Source organism: Perca flavescens, chromosome 6 (assembly GCF_004354835.1).
Source record: "Perca flavescens isolate YP-PL-M2 chromosome 6, PFLA_1.0, whole genome shotgun sequence".
Classification (NCBI taxonomy): Eukaryota; Metazoa; Chordata; class Actinopteri; order Perciformes; family Percidae; genus Perca; species Perca flavescens.
In genome coordinates this window covers 17,386,923-17,408,236 of record NC_041336.1, presented here as the reverse complement: position 1 = coordinate 17,408,236, position 21,314 = coordinate 17,386,923, and the positions used below count along the sequence as shown (strand labels likewise).

The window sequence follows — 21,314 nt, the reverse complement described above, 5'->3', positions numbered from 1 at the left end:
TTAACATGTTTCCTTAATATCTGATGAGGCATTGGTGTCATTTTTGGATTTATTACAGTACAAATATTACATATTGGACCTTTTAAGGTAGCTAGTCGTGTATTGACTTCCAAAGAAGTATTTGATTTTTAAATTCAGCTTTACATGATCAAATAAAGACAATAGGTTCAAACAAAATACTCAAAACAATGCTATTCTCTCAACAGACATATACAATTACTGACTATTTGATGTCCATGTCCTGAAACTGTCAAGCAAGTAGAGAGCAAAATTGACATCTAACATCAGTTAAGTTAATGCAAAAGCTTCTCTAGGACCATGATAGTAAAATAAAAGAGATGTGAATGGCTGATGATGCAGAAATGCATGACCAACTCATCTACATAACGCAAAACACAGTAGCTGTTGTTAAGCAGTTTAATAGAGAATATAGTTTCTTGTTTTTAACTATTTTGCTATTTGACTACAATCTTGTGGTTGTCCTTTTTGTTGTGGCAGGATATGGCATGAGAAAATGTTTAAGTAACAAATCTAAGCGTGAACAGGTTCCTTTTGTTACTGCCCCTGGTTTTGATGGCGCCTGGTGCCAGCGCCTGTTTGATGATGTTGATGGATTAGTGCTTTGGTGTTAATGTGTAGAGCAGTGGTGGTGGTGAGGTTGTCTGCAGCGTAGGACAGGAGACAGAACAGGAGCAGAGCTGCTACCACATCATGCAAATGACAACTGATGAGGAACAGGTAAAGACCTGACGACCAAAGGCTTCATCTGGTCAGATGGTGGAGGGGGATTTTTTTTATTTTTTTTTCTCTGCTGTTAGTGAGTTAATGACACCGTCCAGTGTTCTTCTGTCTTTCTTCTTTAATCACAAGTTGCTTAAGTGGATCTGTTTACATATTTTAATTGACTTGTCTTTTCCAGTTATAGCTGTAATGGGTTGTTTGTGCCTCTCACATTAGATGGCGATAAATGTATTTTATAAGAATATTAACGACTGGTATATACGGTATATTAAATGTGGTGTCATATTTCTATCAAATTTACTCAAATAGAATTCTAGCCAAGTTCTTCAATATACTATCTGATTATCCAACAAAAAATAACTTAATTCCTGGATAAACAGTTTTTAGTGAATTCTCACTCCAAAGCAGTTAAAAAATGAAAAAGCTTAACTTTATCATAATTTGTCTCGCATGAAACACGAGACAATTTTCTATTTTCTATTCTTGAGGTATTTTAGTATTTTTGAAAAACATTTAACTTCTGAGTCATTGCTCAAAATTATGTGTAGCGTTTGCTGTTTTGCAGCAGATTATATAGTATTATATAAAGCAATCGTAATAAGAGATTGAAACCTTCATACATAATCCAGTATAGTTTACCTATGACCTTTTTGTCACACACTTTTTTGCAAATAATTCATTTAATTGGTGAGCAATGACCAGGTGATGGCATATAACATTTTTGGGCAACTCAGACAATGACAGGGGAGTTTTCTATCCTGAAAAATGACTTTCCTGCTGTGATCTAAACTTTCCCACATCATTGTATTGCCCTTAGTAACAAACACCATCATTGGGGCAGCAAACCAAGTTTAGAAAAAACAAATGATTTATGGAAGTAATATTCAACCGAGTCTTTGCATAATGTTAACTAATTAAAATTAATAATAGTGGTTTGCACTTCTTTGTAGAACTTATCACTGGTCTGCTGTTAGCTCAGGCCAAATGCTGTTAGCGGTGCATTATTGTCCTGAATAACAGTTTGTGGTTTGCAGTGTTTAGTGAGGTTTAAAATAACTTGCTTGACGATTTAGGCCATCAAATGTTTTCAAGAGCCTTTAACAGATTAACTGCTGGCCACCTGCTATGTGGTGTATTAATTATAAGCATCTATATCAGTCACTTTGTCATGTGGTTGTAGTGACTCATGTATTATAGTGGAATGGTTTTGTAAATCAGTTTTTGTGCAGAAAATCAAACAATAGGACAGATTGCACTAACTTTTCTGTGTCATATTGTAGTCCGGTGAGATTTTAGATTGTTGTTGCACCTTTATTGTGTTATTGGAGGATGTGATTATGGAATGGGCAGCTTGCTAAACTTTCGTTCTGTTTCTCTGGTCCTGGGCCTCAGCTCTCCTTTCCCGTGTGAACATGAGACAGTAATCTGTGGCAGCCAGCTCTGCTTGGCAATTTTAGACCCTTTTTAGGGGGGCTCAAGTCCTAAATTTCATCTCAGCCCCCCTCAAAATTATAATAATAAAAAACTAAAACTAAAAATGTTTACATTTTTTTTTATTAAATCAATTTTAGTGCTTCAAGTTAGAGTTTGCGAACTTGTCTGTTAGTGACAGAGGACAACCAGTTACAGGTTCAAAGGGATTGAAATATTGAAAGGTATTGAAAGGTTTAATATCCTGTGCTACTGTCGCCGATGCTATGCACCTGTAACCCAGTCAAGGAAAGGGTTAACAGAAATGTAGTTTTGGCCAATTGGAGGTGGTTGTGCCAGACTCCCACCTTTGGCTGAGTGTCTATCTAATCTGTCAGAGGGAGAGCAGTTATGAAGTTTAATGTTGGTAGTCCCCAGAGAAAAATTGGTCTATATTGCTGTGACTTATAAAGTGTCAGGTTCCGTCACAGTGGTAATAATGTTAAAAAACGTTATCTGACGTTGTTCAGTAGCTAGCTCAGAGATTATCGGATGAAATTAAATTACTGATTAAGCGGGAGGGGGTGGGGGGGGTTAACACTTTTGCAAGGCACTGTATCCGTGTCACATTCTCATTAGGGGCTGAGCCCCCCTTAAGGTCTGATATCCTAGAATCGCCCCTGCTGCTTGGGATATAACTTCTTGCTTTGCTGTGTAGTGGGATGCATGTCATCTATAGGTTTCAGTTGCATGATATAGCTGCACCTGAATCCGCAGTATTTTAAAGCTTTACGGTTTTAACGAGTGCGATGCAAACATGGCGATCACACTGGATTATAAGGTGTCGGGTTTTCTGACCAAGTGTGTGTGTGGTTGTAGGTGTAAAGCGCACATATAGTGGGAAGTGGAAGATGTGGAATGTCCTCCCTTCCAGTGTCTCTTCCTCTGGCTCCCTTCCAGCTCCTGCCTCCTCTCAGGGAGGGGTTTTTCCGATCTCTATGCCCGTTTTGTCTATTTCTGTCTACCAGGGTATTCAGGTTGGTGTGTATCCCTTACACACACGCCGCACATTCCCCATCTCTTTCTCGTTATCTCAAGACTCTTTGCACTGGATCTAGTTTTATCCTTGTCCCAAGTCTCAGTTGTCAGAGGTATTTCTCCTTCTCTTCACTCTTCTTTTCCTTTCTCCCACTCCGCTCTTATATCTGGCATCTTATTTTCCTTCTATGCAATCCTGAGGGCCCAGGAAACACATGACTTCTTGGTGCTTTTTGTGTAGTTGTGATTGTCAGTGTTTCCCCTCCATTTCAGCTGTACGGTGAGTACAGGGAGCAGCTGGGAAGCTTTGCCCGACGGGAGGCTGCCCGTTTGCTGACAGAGAGACAATGGAGGAGACAGGCAGGGGACAACGCCACCGGCCGCAAAGGGCACGGTCGGCAGCATCATCATCACCCTGCGTTCCTGGAGTCGCATCAAAGCCACGCCTCTTCCACCAAGAAGCCTCGTCCCTACTCCAAATGCCAAGGTGACCAGCAGGTTATTCTGTTCAAGCACAAATTCAAACGCTTTACAAAAGGTATTCTAGGAGGATGCAAAATGGTGATTAGGTGTTTCCATGGTTATGCTTAAATGGTTGCTTTGACACCTTATGTGGTAACCAGAAGACGGAAGTGGAATTAAATACCTTAACTGAATAGAAGTTTGAAGTAGGCTACTGGCACTTCAGTTTTTTTATTTTTTAAAACTTCATTCTTTATCACACTTTATTCAATAGAGAGCAGGATTAATCTGATGGCTTCATTTACTGGTGACTTTGCACATCATGATTTTACATGCAACACGATAAGCTCATAAAATATGATGCACTGCTATAGTTTAATTAGGATGCCACACAGAACATGAGGCAGTTGGACTTAGTCAGGATTTTAGACGCAAGGTCATGGTTTCTATGTACCCCACCCATACATAAAAATAAATAAATAAATAAAAAATCTCTAAAATGTTTTATTTGGATTTTTCATATTTCATTCATGATTCAAGTGTTCAGTTAAATTTCATCTATAAATTCTATTCCCCAAAATGAAGGTCTAACTGCTGTTTCAAAGCCTTCTCCATCCTGCACGAACAAAATTCTTGTGGAAAAATATCTCTAATTTTTTCAGTCAACACATCAAGTCTAAACATACTGGAGTCTCAATAAAAAAATGCCCAGCATGGTTTTTAAATTGGAGAAAGTTCCTCATGTTGCTAAAGTCCCCTAAATGACATAACATGATAACATGAGAGATAACATGAACTTAGTCAGTGGTGGAATTTAACTAAGTCCATTTACTCAAGTACAAATTTTAAGGTAATTGTACTTTAATAATGTACTTTTACTCCACTCTATTGATTTAACTCTTGTGCTTATAGACTACAATAAGTTTGAAAGTCATAGATAGGGAAGAACACTTTTATGTCTTCACTAGTGAATTAGCCAGGGACTATTGTGTGTTAAATTCTTACATGTGTGTTTTTTTCTTTGAATAAAACTTTTTCCAGAGAATGTACACTCATCCATTTGTACATGTCAAAAAAGCACAATCATTCAGATCATTCTGTACTGACATTACATCCACTGTTATGATGAGCTATAGCATCATTACTGCAGCCATAATCGCACTGAATGATTCCCAGTGTGACAATAACTAACTGTCAGTAATGAAATCAAGTGATGAATGGATTCAAGGTACATCATTCATTTCATCTCTCTGTCCCAGATTGTTTTGCTCGTGTACGGCGGTACATAGTGACCAAGATGGGGGATGACTGGATATTCCTGGTTCTACTGGGGCTGACTATGGCTCTGGTTAGCTGGAGTATGGACTACGCTAGCGCCAAGAGCCTGCAAGGTACCACGGGCCAAGGCCATAGAGATTATTAACGGTCGAATCTGCAGTTTGATAACACAAGAGTTTGTAATTATCCCAGTTATACTCCTGTGTGAAATGCACTTTCTGTTGTTTTTCTGTCTTTCAGCCTATAAGTGGATGCATGGGGAGCTTAAGGGCAATGTGCCACTCCAGTACCTCGCCTGGGTTACCTATCCCATGATCCTTGTCATGTTTGCCTCGCTCTTTTGTCACCTGGTTTCCCCACAGGCCATCGGTAAGCTCTCCATCACATGTCAGCCTCTCTTATCCTCTCTCAGCACCTGTTTTTTTCCTTCTTTCCTTTTCTTTGTCTGTTTTCTTGTAGGATAGTGGCATTCCAACGGCTCTTACTTTATTTACTGCACCCACCGTCCTTTATTCTCCTTCTCCATCTTTCCTCTGTTTTATTTTTTTTTTTTTTTACAGGTTCTGGTATTCCCGAGCTGAAAACCATCTTAAGAGGTGTAGTACTGAAGGAGTATCTGACCCTTAAAGCCTTTGTAGCTAAAGTGGTCGGGCTGACTGCTGGCCTGGGCAGTGGGATGCCAGTGGGCAAAGAGGTAAACAAACCCCCTTTTCATCTCTTTACTATCTGTTTTTCTCTGTATCTATCACCATCCATTGATCCAGCATCGCGATCATCACCCTCTTTCCTCCCTTTTTTCTTTCTCCATCTCTCTATCTGTTTTTTCTTCAAGCTTGGAGGATGATAAATCATCTTCTGTCATGTTTTTCCTCCCTCCCTCTTCTCACGGGATTGAAGCAAATTATTCCTCAGCAAAGGAGTAGGCTACATTCATTTCCCCCATTAGAGTAGCAGGGCAACTGTCACATCCAGCAATTATACAGTGATTTATCTGTTCTGATACAACATGTCCCAGTTTAGACTCCCTGTTTTACAGACAATAGTCAGTGTCTGTGTATATAACAGTATGTGTCGCTCATCTGTGTCATCAATGTCACCTCCAGGGTCCATTCGTCCACATTGCCAGTATCTGTGCTGCAGTGCTGAGTCGATTCATGTCCATCTTCTCTGGAGTCTATGAGGTAAGCTGAGGGCCTGACCAAAACAGACTACATTACCCATAAGCCTCATCTTCTCGCTGACCACAGTTAATGCACTAATGAAGATGTGGAACGCAGTTTTTCCTTGATATCTTGGTTTGTCGTTGTCTCTGGTGTAATTACAGGGTTCCCACAGGCCCTTAAAAAATCGTTTTTAGCCATGCTAGTGACCAGCCTCAAGGGACGACAATGTCTGTTAGTAGATAGAAATAGCTCAACAACTTTTGGATGGATTTTCTTGAAATTTTGTGCAGATATTCATGGTCTTAAAAATATAAATCTGAATGACTTTGCTGAGCCTCTGATTTTTCCTCTGTAGCTATTGTGCATTTGAGTGAAATGTCTTTTAAACTGTAAGATGGATTGCCATACAATCTGGTCCACAAAGATATGCCCCCTCATGATTAATTGTAATAACTTTAATGGACTCCTCAAAAATGTTATTTGTTCAATACTTTGGTTTATAAATACATTTAAAAAAAAAGGATGAATTCCCATCAGCCTCAACTGTACTTTGTGTTTAGTACTAATTAGGAAATGTTAGCATGTTAACATGCTAAGGGTGAACATAGTAAACCTGCTAAACATCAGCATGTTAGCATTGTTGTTAGGAGCATGTTAGCATACTGATGTTAGCATTTAGCACCACTGTGCCCATGTACAGTCTCAAAGAGCTGGCAGAAGACTCTTAGTCTTGTTTTGAAAATGATTGGATGATCTTGAAAATATTACATAGACCTATATAGTCCTTCTATTCCAGTAACACTTTTTAAATGATTCTACCATTTATTTGTTTTTTATTACAAATGAGGGCTCTACAGTGTTTGAGTTTGCCAAACATGCCCATTTGGAGTCCTTGAAGTTCATTGAAAGGTCCTTGAATCTGATGATGAAGAGAAAGTGGGAACCCTGTGACTGTTGTCCTCTCCCATCTGTTTCTCTCCCGCCCGGCTGACGCCCTCCCCTCCCCTCCCCTCCCCTCCCTGTTGCTCTTGTGTCTTTGTTTTGGCTCGCCCCCTCGCACGTCGTCTATGTTTGTGTCTCACTGTATTAATAGTGTGATGGTAATGTCTGGCATGTTTATTAACAGTGACCTCCCATATCCCTGTCTCCCTCTTTCCCTGCTCTCTCTATCTCCACCTTCCCTCTATTTTCTTATTCATCCCTGCTCGTCTGTGACCATTAACCCCAGAATGGCACCCATAACCAGGACCTGTTGGTGTGTGCGTGTGCCGTGGGAGTGGCCACCTGTTTTGCTGCCCCCGTAGGAGGCAAGTCCCGCCCTGCTCTCTCTCCGCTGACTTCAGTCAGCTCTGTCTTCCTGAAATAACATCAGTAACACAAACGGCGAGGTTAAATCTAACCTCAGACCAGTGCCCTGCATTATTAAGTGATTAATCAAACTGAATGAATATTTAAACATGCAGATTAGCCTGTCACTAATACCATAGCAGAGCCAGGATTTTAAGTTCTGTCTACTTTAAAGGAATTATTTACTTTCCTGCGGAGATTTAGATGAGAAAAAAAGATGCCACTCTAAGACATGAGACACGTACCAATCTTTTCATCTAATTCTTGACAGGAAAACAAATATACTTCCCAAAATGTCAAACTATTCCCTTGAAACTGACCTCCGACAATTGACCGCCATTAGCAGTGGTGAATTCAAAGGGAATGAATATTTATTGCAGATTAACTGGCCAGCAATATGTGAGCCTTGAATTATACAGTTATTTCTGCTATCAGGCTTTTCCTGCATCCCAACCCATTTTTCGTAAATCACAGATAAAAAAATATATTCTTTCTAAGAATAATAATGCAACACAGATCATAAAAGACACTCTAACTCAAGTTTTGATTTTAGAAAGTTGCGATCAGTTGCAGGAATCTGTTTCTATGGAACGATGTAACCACTCGGTTTGTTTCCCTGATTATTTAATTGCTTACTCTAAGTCTGATTACTCTCACTGGCATGTGCATCCTGCGCTTTATATTGCCTTGATGTGTTTTTTTCTCATCTTTATCACTTTTTTAAAACCACACTCCAGTGAGCATTATTTATTCACTTTATTCCATTGTGCTTCCTCTCTGTCAATTCTCCCCCTGCGGTTCCCCGTCCTGTCCTCTCCACCTTGATCTTTTATTCTCTCTTTCTCCAACTCACTCTCCTGTCTTTCTGTCTACGCTCTCGTTCCTTATCACCTTCATTTTCCCCCTTCGTCATCTCACGCCTTTCATCCCTCATTGTCTTTCTCAACACTTTATTTCCCTCTTGTTATTTCCCCTCTTCCTCTCTGTTTTCTGTGTCAGTAGAACCATTATGGTTACACAGATATTCTGACTGTTGGCTGTGCTGTGGGGGTGGGATGCTGTTTCGGCACTCCACTTGGAGGTACTGTACAACTTACACACTGCCTCATACAACCAAAGTCTACAAAGCATCCTTTAATATACAAACATAAGCCAAAACAGCATTATTTACCTAGTTTTCAATTACCATTGAAAGAAAAAACTAGTAAACACTAATTACATATTGTTCCTTCTTAATTATAATTTTTTCCCATACAAGTCTTCTGTTCAGCTGTTTTTGTCTTGTTCACAATAAAGTTTCTGATGTGTCTCTCTGATGTTTATTTTATTGCTTCACATACTGATTGTGTGTGTGTGTGTGTGTGTGTGTGTGTGTGTGTGTGTGTGTTTTTGAGAGGGAGCGAGAAAGTGTACATGTTTGTGTTTTGAGAGAGAGAAAGTGTACATGTTTGTGTGTGTTTGCTTGTGTTACAGTGTGTGTATTCACTCCCTGTGGTTCTCCTGTTGTGTATAATTACACCCTCAGCTTCAAGTGTTTTTAGTCTCATTCTGTTTGTTTAACTCATTCCTGTCTCTTCTCTCTTTCCCCCTCTCTCTCCCCCTTCCCTGTTTCTCTCCCCCTCCTCTACTCCTCCTACTCCTCGCTCATTTCTCACACTATCCATCTTCATTTTTCCTCTCCTCTTTAATCCCTCGTTTCCCTCTGTCCTCCCCCCTCTCTTTCTCTCTCTCTCGTTTTTTCTCTACACACCACCACCAGGGGTGTTGTTCAGCATTGAGGTCACGTCTACCTACTTTGCGGTGAGGAATTACTGGCGGGGATATTTTGCCGCCACATTCAGCGCCTTCATATTCAGGGTGCTCTCTGTTTGGAACAAGGATGCTGGTGAGCACACACACACACACACATACACACACCGTTGTAAAAGACTGCTGAGCTGGCATTTGTGGAAAGCAGCTGAATATGACCGCTAAGTAATATTTGCTTCTTTAGATAAACCAGAAATATTTAAAGTCATCACCTACATATTTACAATCCACCAGCACCATAGAATTAAATACTCACAATTTACAGATCCCTGCACCCTATCTCTGCCTTTATTTTCTCTATTATGCGTACTTCTTATGGTTTATAAGAATGTTTTCAGTCTTATATTCAAACAAATTCACAACTCTTACTCAACCAGACATTCCTCTAATATTCACCTTCCCAAACATCTTACAAGCAAAGGTCAGTTGTCAAATGTCATCTTCTTCTCTAGTTTATATTCATATGTTCCAGATATGTAGCAAGATACTGTACATGTCACTGAGGGAAATCTTTTAGATTATTGCAATTCAAAATAAGCCCTCAGCTCTGATAAACACACTAAACGCTCAGCACTCGACAGCAGACAAACAAAGTTAGCGACTAGCTGGGGAACAAAGTGGAGCATTTAGCAGCTAAGAGCCAGATTTTTCCCTCAGGGGTTGGTAAAGACCAAACCCCGAGCTAAAAGAGAGTGAATAATGGACTTTGATTCATCAGGTGGACATGAACACCACTCCAATAGGACAATAATGTTGCTCCGTGTCTGTTGGATGTGTAAATAAGCAACTGTTTGCTAACAAGTTCGCCATATCAACTCAAATGGTGATAATATATCAATGTTGTGTTCACAGCTTGTATCCGCTTCCCCAGCATGGCCAGAAAATCAGTAATGCAGGTTTAAAGTCCTACAAAACACGTTTAAAAATATTTTAACCTCTGTTTTATAATTATATTATTTTCACATTTTGACATTGTGAATATTGTTTAATTTTATTTAGGTAAAAGTAATTTCTTCCTCTACCTTCACACCTTAAACAATAATACATGCATGTCCTGTCTTTGATTTTACAGTTTTTTTCGATTGCTAAACAACAGTGGGCGCAACTGGAGTCACATGTGCAAAACTCAAACTACAGTCTACACAGCAGCAGTTCATGTGGACCAAACTCTAGTTCGTTTTTCATTGCTTGAACACAGTTTTCAAAACTCTACACACTTATCCCATGACTTTAACCACAACGTGCACAACACTGTAGATTTACAGCACTTTGTTCAAATGCTAACACACTGCTGTCAAAACTGTTAACCACACATTCAAAACAGAATAGATTTCAGTCTGGTGCCTATCAAACACTGCTGATTGCTGATTGATTGATTTTTTGTATACAAACACCAAATAAGAATGAAACAATTATACACTGTACTGTTTGAGAGAAACGGGTAAAAGAGCAAAGATACCAATATGTCCAGGTAAGAAGTCTGAGGTTATGTACACAGCTATAAAAAAAGTAAAAAACACTATATCTTTACAATAGTAAAACTGCATTCTTACTGTTTTTCAGAAAGTAATGGAGGTGAAAGCAATAGAAACACCACATTTGTTAGTATTTAGAGATGATGCAGACATCCAATGTGATGAAGAAAACTTGCCACATGATGCTGGAGAGAGGCAGAATTAGTCACAATATTCTTTGGTACTGTTACGTATGTACCTTTAGTTTTTTTCCCAGTAATTCCATAAATTACTAGAGATAAAATTCTATATTGAAGAAAACTGCTGATTTTCATTATTCTTGTTTACCTTACATAAAATTGGTATATTATACAATCTATATCTTTTCCTTAAATAAACTATTGAGTAGTGTCAAGTCACTCAAATTGTTCAAACTGTAAAGATGAGAAAGTTTGTAATTTCTGTATTGGTGTTTGATGCTAGTGTTTTTACCCTCAGTGTGTTCTGAGTGACAGTGTGTGTTATCTCAGTGAGGATTGTGCATAGTGTTTGGCTGCACTGAGCCTGTTTTGCAGGTGATGTGAACTGTTTGGCTCAGGTGACTGTTGGTTTTGCACATGTGACTCCAGTTGTGCCCACTGTCGTTTAGCAATCGGAAAAAACTGTAACTTGTGCAAATAAATGAAACTCAAACTTAAAATACGGAGCACAAAAATGAAAGATTGAGCTCACGTTTGGTTGATGTTGATACATTTTTTTTTTTTACCTTTTCTTTTCTTTTTCTCTCAGTCACAATCACAGCTCTCTTCAAAACTAACTTCCGGATGGATTTCCCCTTTGACCTGCAGGAGCTGCCTGCATTTGCAATAATAGGGTGAATACGTGTGTGTGTGTGTGTGTGTGTGTGTGTGTGTGTGTGTGTGTGTGTGTGTGTGTGTGTGTGTGTGTGTGTGTGCGTGCGTGTGTGCGCGTGCGTGTGTGTGCGCGTGTGTGTGCGCGTGTGTGTGCGTGTGTGTGTGTGCGCGTGTGTGTGCGTGTGTGTGCGCGTGTGTGTGCGCGTGTGCGCGTGCGTGTGTGTAATGATACTGTATGTCTCTTTTTGGATTTACTTTTGAAATAGATATAGAAATATTTTTTCTTATGTTTTAGAATCTCGTGCGGATTCCTGGGGGCGTTCTTTGTCTACCTGAACAGACAAGTGGTCCTCTTCATGCGGAGACCGACATCGCTCACACGCTTCCTAACCAAACAGTGAGATCCCAACACACACGCTCACACCAACACACTCGATGGTGTTTTAAGCCCCCAACGACGACTTCAAGGCAGCGCTGCGACCGTCGACTTCAAGGCACCTGACCCTAACCATTGCCTAATCTTAGAGTCTTCCAGGCAGCGCTGCCTGGAAGACGACGTTGGGGGCTACACACACAAACAGGGCCATGCACTCCCTGCTGCTGTAGATTAATGTGACACTCGGCTTTTAAACCACAGTGACTCTGGTAGCAGACACTGTTCCCATGAACTCAAACCTTTTTCACATTCAAATCTAATTCCTCTTAACGTATCTCAGCTCCACTCTCCGAACTCATCAGTCTCACAACACTGGCCAGGACAGCAGCAAAGCCTTAACAACCTTTCAGCCAATTATTCACTCAATGTGGAGATTCACTTATCCTCTGAGACTCAACAGTCAGGGAACATTAGTCTCCACCATTAGAGAGAGAGAGGGGAGCAGCAGCACCGGGAGAGCCGTACAATCAGTGGTGGTAGACACTCGTCCTGAGACCATTATTTCTGTTACAAGCATCGCTTATTTCACCATGTTGTTGGTGTCGAAGAATACATTTCTGTTAAAGACTTTGTTTGTTTGTGTTTGTGTGTACGCCCAGTCGACTGATCTATCCCGGTGCAGTGACACTGATCATCTCCACCTTAACGTTTCCACCTGGATTTGGACAGTTTATGGCTGGAGAGGTTAGACCGAATCTATCTCTTACACTCTGTTTTCTTTTTGATGTGTGTACATTAATATTAATGATATTGTTTGAAAAAGGAGGTCAGCGGGGTCTAGATTTTGTGTTCTTCAGATGTTATGCTGTTTATGGAAGCAAAGAAAGGCTTTAATTACATGGATTTTATGTGCAACTTAAAGGAGAGCTCCACTGATTTTACTCATCAAAATCTGTTTACAGGTCTTGGAGAGTACTACTGCAGATGTAAACAAAATAGTATAAAACATTTCGTGGCTCCAGAGGAAGCTCAAATGATGCCACTTCAGGCTACGTTGGTTGGGGCTGAAAACTATAAGATTGAAAATGAACAAAATCTAGGGATGTGGAGTTAGAAAGAAGTTGTATAACTTGAAATGACATCTACTTCACTAAGTAGTGACTCATTTCACAATTATTTGTTAAGTTGTTCACAAGATTTAAATCTTACAGCTGTTTTTGCTTCCACAGCTGTACCCCTCTTTTTAATTATACATGTATACAGTATATATTCAAACATTTTATGATTTGTTTGTTTTTTTGTTTTCTTTGTGCAACTATTCAGCTTCTTGACAATGTATCTGGAGGGTCATACTGTACATGTTGTTGTATATTTTTTGTCCGACCAGTTGGCCATGACGTCTACAGGATGTAATAGGCTTTGTGTTTAATATACTTTGTCATTTGTCATGATGGCCGTTTGCCTGATGAAGACCTGGTGGAGACCAAACGTTTTCCAGTTCAATAAAGATTTGGGAGCTATTTCCTTCATTGAATCTGTCATCCTAAGGATGTGATGTGCACACAACTGTATTGTTGAAAAACTGTATTTCTGTGTGTCTGTCCCTTCTGGCAGCTGATGCCCAGAGAGTGCATCAACTCCCTGTTTGATAATTTCACCTGGACAAAAATCTCAGCGTCTTCTGCTCCGCCCGGCCTGGGTCGCTCATCTGCATGGCTTCATCCTCATGTCAGCGTCTTTGTCATCCTCCTCCTCTTCTGCGTCATGAAGGTATCTTTAACTCTTGCTCTGTACACACACACACACACACACACACACACACACACACACACACACACATATATATATATGTGATAGCATGTAAAAGCTCTGGGACTGGTCTCGATCTTACCTTGATCCTGTTTTTGTGTTTCAGTTCTGGATGTCAGCAGTTTCCACTACAATGCCCATCCCCTCGGGTGCCTTTATGCCAGTGTTCATATTAGGTAAGAGGATTTTGTAATGCGAGCACAGTATCTCCTGCTGAGCTTCAGTTAAATTTGTTTTTACCAGCGTGCCTTATCTCTCTCCTCAAGGAGCTGCTTTCGGCCGCCTCGTTGGGGAGATCATGGCCACTCTTTTCCCAAATGGAATCCTGTTTGATGGGATAGTGTACCGCATCCTGCCCGGAGGTTACGCCGTCATTGGTCAGTCTACTAACCTTGGTGCTGTAATAAATTTCCGTGTGTTGTTGATTTCTTTATTTAAAGGTCCTCCAGTTCAAAGTTTCACTAGACTTTATAACATTTTGGTCAAAATAAGGCCTCTATATATTAATTAATGAATAAATCAATTGTGTAATTCTAATTGTGACTTTGTAATTTACCCCAAAACATGACATGTGAATTTACACAAATTAAAATTGAATGAATTTTATATACAACTCAGTGTAACCCTGCTCTGTGTTTTTCACCACAAACGTGAATGGATTTCACCTTATCTGGAGGTCAATAATACTTTTTGCTCAATATGTGCTGGTACAGCCTCCAGTGCCCACAGGATAAACCGGTTAGAAAATAGATGGATGTGATTGAGATGGATATTTGTAATACTTAACACCTTGATTTCTGTCTCCCAAGGACTTGCAACATTGTCAAACTCTCTCTTTAAAAAATCTATTTTACTACATTATAAAAAGTACAGCGTTTCAAGGCTAAATTGGATTTGTATCCAGTGCAGATGAATCAGATGGAGAAATAATAATCAAGGAATAAAACTTTATTCTTAGCACATATTCTGCACTTTGCTTTCTACTAGGTGCGGCAGCGATGACAGGAGCCGTCACACACACGGTTTCCACGGCAGTAATCTGCTTCGAGCTGACTGGTCAAATCTCTCACATCCTGCCCATGATGGTGGCGGTCATCCTGGCAAACATGGTGGCCCAGGGTCTGCAGCCCTCTCTCTACGACTCCATCATCCAGGTGAAGAAGCTGCCCTACCTGCCTGAGCTGGCCCTCGGACACATCAGGTAAAGTTAAAGAACTCTTATTTGGTGTGTTTATGTTGCTGTCATTGTAAGACAAAGGTCATTTATTGTAGTATCTCTGCATACCTAGCAAGTACAACATCTTTGTGGAGGACATCATGGTGCGCAAAGTGAAGTTCTTGTCTTCTCAATCCACCTACCGAGAACTGAACCATCTGCTAGAGACCACAACTCTGAAAACTATACCCCTGGTTGACTCTAAAGGTAGGGTGACTTACATCATCAAATTTCTATCTTGTGCTATAGATGCTAAGTATTAAAGGAATCGTTCAAATTATGGGAAATATAGTTATTTATGGACAGTGTCATGTGTTCATGACAATGTCATGTCACTCTTATGTAGATACCTTCAAGTAAAGTGTTACTACATTTTGTTTACCAGCATCGCTAAAGCTCACTATTTAACATGTTAGGGGCTCCAGAAAATCACTTCTAATTGCCAAGAAATAGTCCCACAAATATAAAAAAATTGTAAAATCATAAATTGTCTTTTTTTTTTTTTTACTTGTTTTTGTACAGATTTAACAAAATAGATATATCTTGATATTTAGCATACATACATAAGAGTGGTATTGATCTTGTCATCTAACTCCCAGCAAGAAAGCAAATATTCCCAAAATGTAGAACTATTTCTTTAAAGTGCTCATATTATGCTTTTTGGCCTTTTCCCTTTCCTCTATTGTGTTATAAATCTTTTTTGTGCACATTATAGGTTTACAAAGTGAAAAAGCCCAAAGTCCACCCCAAAGGGATTTACCATCTCCAACAGAAAACACTGTTCACAAACTGCTCTAAACAGCTCTATCCAGCCTTTACTTCCGTGACAAACGTGCATCACTTTGTAACACACGTTATAATGCTCACCTAGCTGCTAGCGTGGCACGCCCTCATACTCTGCTTCTGTAAGCAGTGCTTACCTAGCTACTGCGCATGTGCGACTTCCAACAAAGATGGAACAGAAGTGAGAAGCCTCACTCTGTAGCTAAAACAGAGAGCTCAACACACAGGGTGAAAAGAGGAGCTGCAGCAATGTGCAGTACAACAAAAATATGGTGTTTTTATTTTTATTAAACCATGTAAACCTAGTTTGATATAACCTCTAAATACAATTATACACCTAAACATTTACATAATATGAGCGCTTTAACACTTTTAACACTCTGCAGAATCCATGATTCTTCTGGGATCCATCGAGAGGACAGAGCTTCAAGCCATCTTTGACTGGTGGCTCTCACCAGAAAGGCGAGTTTTTGAAAGAGGTGAGAGCTCACCAGGCCAGGGCTCTAAAGTCAACTGGGAGTCCTTCACCTTTGTAGACGAGGAGCACGCAGAGGAGAGCACAGACAAGGTGAGAAAAACCATAAATAAATGTACAGGAAATAGCTGAGCTTTAAAAAGATTAATCCCGTTATCAACCATGTCGTGCGCGCAGACTGCTCCAGTACAGGAAGAATGTAACGGGCCCATCCCAGCCCCCAAACCTCCGAAGCCCTCCACCAACCACACAGGCTCAGGTAACATGGCATTTTCACTGCACATAAAGCCATCAAATGTAGCTTCCTCTGTCCTCTTACATGTGTTGCCATGCCATATCCTCAGACAAGCGCAATCTGCCATCTGTCAGGATGGCCCTTCAGAGACTCTTCTCCTCCACGTCCTTGTCGGTGTCTGAAATTCAGGTAAGATCAACCTCAGATACTTGTCATGTTTTCCACCTAAAGCTCAAAGGAGCAGCGCATCACTAATGTCCAGTTGGCATCGACAGCTCAGATGGGGGCATCGATCCAACATGGCAGCTCGAGCCAACCTCGCTAACATAATGGGAGGGAAAGACATGGTGCATGCATAAAGGAGTTGACATGTTGTGTAGTGGCTAAAGCCATAAAACCACCAGGGGTCATCTTATCATCATCAGTGTAGCTTTTCAAACTGACTGCCCATCCATCTGTCCCTCGCTCTTTCTTTCCCCTTCTCTCCTCAGGAGACCACGCCCCCTCCACTGACGGACAACATGTCCCCAGAGGAGGTACTGTACCTTATTGATTCAACATCCTCACAGCCAACAATGAAATAATCAAACCATCCAATCGATAAGTAGAAACTCTGTATACTCTGAGTCCATCTCTCTGCCTTGTGATTGGCTGATGCAGATCAAAGCCTGGGAAGAGGAAGAGCTGGATAAACCAGTCGATATGGAGCAGATACGAATAGACCCCTCCCCGTTTCAGCTGGTGGAAAGGACTTCTCTGCACAAGGTGAGCACGGCAACACCTGGGTGACGTGTCATCACATGCAAAGCTCATGTACAGACACTGATTATGCAATTATAAGTCATGGACAGTTACCATTTTATATTTCCAAGCAGCAGATTGTAAAGGAATGGTTTGACATATTGGGAAATACTCAAACATGATGTGTAAAATCTTAGTTTTAAAAACCGTTGTGCAAAGTTTGGGCATCTGATAAGCCTTTCAAAGCATTACTCTGTTACTCCAACTGGATTTCCTGGATTGTATTTCATTGTCTCACTGGAACATCAAACAACACGTCCCCACCAACACCCCTATGTGCTGTTTTTGGTCTGAATCCCCTCTTGGAGGTGCTGATAGGTGGATCTGGCTGTTTAGCTGTTTCCCCCTATTTCTAGTCTTTATGCTAAGCTAACCGTCTCCTGGCTGTTTCATATTTAGCGTACAAACATTAGAGTGGTCTCATCTAATATACACTCACCTAAAGGATTATAGATTAAGGAACACCTGTAAGATTTCTTGTTAATGCAATTATCTAATCAACCAATCACACGGCAGGTGCTTCAGTGACGGGCTGGTCTGAGTATTTCACAATCTGCTCAGTTACTGGGATTTTCACGCAAAACCATTTCTAGGGTTTACAAAGAATGGTCTGAAAAAGGAAAAACATCCAGTATGCAGCAGTCCTCTGGGTGAAAAATGCCTTGTTGAGGCTAGAGATCAGAGGAGAATGGGCCGACTGAATCCAGCTGATAGAAGATCAACTTTGACTCAAATAACCACTCAATACAACCGAGGTATGCAGCAAAGAATTTGTGAAGCCACAACATGAACAACCTTGAGGCGGATGGGCTACACCAGCAGAAGACCCCACCGGGTACCACTCATCTCCACTAAAAATAGGAAAATGAGGCTACAATTTGTACAAGCTCACCAAAATTAGACAGTTGAAGACTGTTGCCTGGTCTGATGAGTCTCAATTTCTGTTGAGACATTCAGATGGTAGAGTCAGAATTTGGCGTAAAACAGAATGAGAACATGGCTCCGTCATGCCTTGTTAACACTGTGCATGCTGGTGGTGGTGGTGTTATGTATGTGTGGGGAATGTTTTCTTGGCACCTTAGTACCAATTGAGCATCGTTTAAATGCCACAGCCTACCTGAGCATTGTTTCTGACCATGTCCATCCTTTTATGACCACCATGTACCCATCCTCTTATGGCTACTTCCAGCAGGATAATGCACCATGTCACAAAGCTCAAATCATTTCAAATTGGTTTCTTGAACATGACAATGAATTCACTGTACTAAAATGGCCCCCACAGTCACCAGATCTCAACCCAATCTTTGGGATGTGGTGGAACGGGAGCTTCGTGCCCTGGATGTGCATCCCACAAATCTCCATCAACTGCAAGATGCTATCTTATCAATATGGGCCAACATTTCTAGAGAATGTTCTAACTTTCTTTTTTCAACGTTTTAAAGGGGCCCTCCACCAATTTTACATGTCAAGTTCAGCCTGTGAAAACAATTGAATAATGTCTTCTGCGGCTCTAGAGGGAGCTTTCAGGGTCCTCTCAGCTTGGGCTAATGGTGCGTTACGCCCCCTGAAGTCGGATTTCCGACTCTGAAAGTTGGACAACCACAAAGTACCCCAAGCAAAGCCAACCTCAAAATCCAACATTGCAGCCCCCTGCATCAACAGTAGTGAAAGCTGTAGTAATATACCGTTCAATAACACAAACCACTTGTACACACAGTACTATCCAACTTATATCTGTGGACATGTTTCTACAGTGTTTGTAAGCATAAAATACAGCGTAATGTGTTATCAACTGGTATTGCTAACAATGGCTAACCTGGCTAGTGCAAACATTCCGACTTGTTTTAATGGAACGCGATTGACTCAGGTGTGACGTCAATACTAGCGCCGACTTCCGAGGTAAATGGAACGCAGCATTAGAGATAACAAACTGGGGTATAAAAAACATAGGCAGGGAGGGTCTTAATGAAAAATTTGCAATATGGAAAATGTAGGATCCAGTAATCATGGAAATTGATCCATACTGGAAAGTAAAAGTCAGGATGTCTCAGCCTCTGCTGCATCAAATTTCACAATTTTTTTAAATTCGGTCCCCCCCTAACTTATGGAATGCAATACTAAATTGCTGGAGTACTCCTTCTAAGGTATTTTTGTCTATGCTTATACATGCATAAAGCTCTGAATCCTGAATCGTGCATTTTCTGCTGTGACTCATGCTATGCAGCAAAGCCATATTTATTCCCTCTTTTACTTGCGGGACACATTGTTTACGAGGAACAGTGCAGCCATGCAAGCAGAACACTGTCACACTACAATACATTTCACACTGACTGGATCATGTCCTCCTCTCTCTCATTACTCAGACCCACACTCTGTTCTCGCTGCTGGGTCTCAGTCATGCCTATGTCACCAGTATTGGAAAGCTGGTGGGTGTCGTGGCACTGAAAGAGGTAAAATCACATTTCTTCTCAATTTTTTTCTTTATCTGAATCTTTATTCACCCCTCTTGGTTTGATCCTGTAATGAGGCATGACAGCGAGCTGTGATGATCTCATGTTGTGGGCAGTTGTTCTGTCACAGGGTGCATCATGCTTTACGCTCTGATTCATGCAGTTATTCTTCCAGCCGGCCTCAACTTCAACACACGTTTCTTTGCTTTATGTCTTTCTCTTTTAACAGTTACAGAAAGCTATAGAGGGCTCAACTCGCAGCGGGGTAAGGCTTCGTCCCCCTCTAGCCAGCTTCAGAGATGCCAGCAGGAAAACCAAGAAGCACCAACCTCCCTCATCCACCCCTTCCTCCCCTACTCGGGACAGAGACCTGTGGGGGGAGGGGAGCAGGAGGGAGGGGGAGCTGGTGATGAAGGAGTCCAAGGGAGCTCCCGGGTGTGACTCTGCTCCCTCCTCCCCCGGCGGCATGGGGAGCACCAGTAGCAGCTCTGCCCCCACAAGAGGCGCTGACGGTGCTTCTCAGGAGCCGGCGTCCCCCTCTACTTCCTCCCTTACCTCACCCTCCCCTCATGCATTCAGTGGGTCACCCACCAGCCCTGTCCTCACATTATCCTCCCTACAGGAGGACGGGGAGAGCGAGGAGTCAGATGAGCCCATATAGACTGGGTTTAAGAGAAAAGACTTTTAACTTCTTCTGATTTTACTCCTTTTGCCCGGAGACAGAGCTGCTGTCTGGGTGGAGGAGTCGGGCCCACCAGCAGTCCCTAGACATTCAGCTCTCAGCGAGCAGGACAGGCTAGTGAACACAAAGCTCCTGAAACTTGTAGTACAGGATTCCTTTTTCTACTCTTTATGATAGTCTCACTTTTTCACTCTCAAAATCTCAGGTGCTTTCCTGTGTCTTTTGAACTGCAGACGGACAAACATGTTCAGTCCCACATATCACGAATGTTCAATGTCCATATCTTGGAAATGTTGAATGTAGCTGTACATCATATATCGGTGTCTGTTAATGTCATTATGTACCTTTTGATCGAAAATTAACTGTAAGCAATGAATTGTATGATAATGAAATAATATATTGATGAAGTTAATTTTTAAATTATAACTTACTTTATCAGATATTTGCTGTATAGTAAATATTCAAATCATTATTACCAGTCAATAATTAAAAAAAATAATTAATAAATATTAAAATTGTCTACTAGCTTATTTTAGTTATCTACAACAATAAAAATGACCATTAGAAGAAAAGACTACGTTAACGATTTGAACTTAATGCTAAAGTCAGCATGCTAACATGCTAGTAACATGCAGGTATAATAAAGTTTACTGCGTTAGCATGCTAACATTTGCATTAAACACAACATCTAGCTGAGGCTGATGGGAATGTGAGTTTTGCAACTAGCTGCGTTCAGACAGACCAAAAAACCCAGCCGCCTCATTCATTTGAATGGAGCCAGTCTGGCGACGCAGAGAGCATGCCCCGAAAACACAGGGTCTTTTTGCGAAAAAGTTAAACCTGACTCTAGTTTTTGAGATATTCACACTCTGGACTGTTGGAAAAAAAATGTATCCGTGTTCCAGCATCAGGCTTGAAAAGAGAATATCTC

At 41.0% G+C, this 21,314-nt stretch overlaps 1 protein-coding gene across 1 annotated transcript in view; it reads left to right on the top strand.

Annotated features, from left to right (window-relative positions):
• clcn1b (chloride channel, voltage-sensitive 1b) overlaps window positions 1-20,843 on the top strand; it is a 31,647-nt gene extending 10,804 nt beyond the window's left edge. The window contains exons 2-23 of the mRNA XM_028580931.1: window positions 3,463-3,676; window positions 4,911-5,042; window positions 5,170-5,298; window positions 5,490-5,623; window positions 6,033-6,110; window positions 8,442-8,520; window positions 9,199-9,324; window positions 11,492-11,576; window positions 11,852-11,953; window positions 12,592-12,676; window positions 13,547-13,702; window positions 13,848-13,917; window positions 14,008-14,118; window positions 14,729-14,942; window positions 15,031-15,164; window positions 16,127-16,308; window positions 16,393-16,474; window positions 16,560-16,639; window positions 16,942-16,986; window positions 17,111-17,215; window positions 19,615-19,701; window positions 19,931-20,843. Coding sequence (XP_028436732.1) covers window positions 3,463-3,676; window positions 4,911-5,042; window positions 5,170-5,298; window positions 5,490-5,623; window positions 6,033-6,110; window positions 8,442-8,520; window positions 9,199-9,324; window positions 11,492-11,576; window positions 11,852-11,953; window positions 12,592-12,676; window positions 13,547-13,702; window positions 13,848-13,917; window positions 14,008-14,118; window positions 14,729-14,942; window positions 15,031-15,164; window positions 16,127-16,308; window positions 16,393-16,474; window positions 16,560-16,639; window positions 16,942-16,986; window positions 17,111-17,215; window positions 19,615-19,701; window positions 19,931-20,362 — 2,862 coding nt within the window. The 3' untranslated portion in view covers window positions 20,363-20,843. The remainder of the gene's footprint in view (window positions 1-3,462; window positions 3,677-4,910; window positions 5,043-5,169; window positions 5,299-5,489; window positions 5,624-6,032; window positions 6,111-8,441; window positions 8,521-9,198; window positions 9,325-11,491; window positions 11,577-11,851; window positions 11,954-12,591; window positions 12,677-13,546; window positions 13,703-13,847; window positions 13,918-14,007; window positions 14,119-14,728; window positions 14,943-15,030; window positions 15,165-16,126; window positions 16,309-16,392; window positions 16,475-16,559; window positions 16,640-16,941; window positions 16,987-17,110; window positions 17,216-19,614; window positions 19,702-19,930) is intronic.
• Window positions 20,844-21,314: the final 471 nt, after the last annotated feature.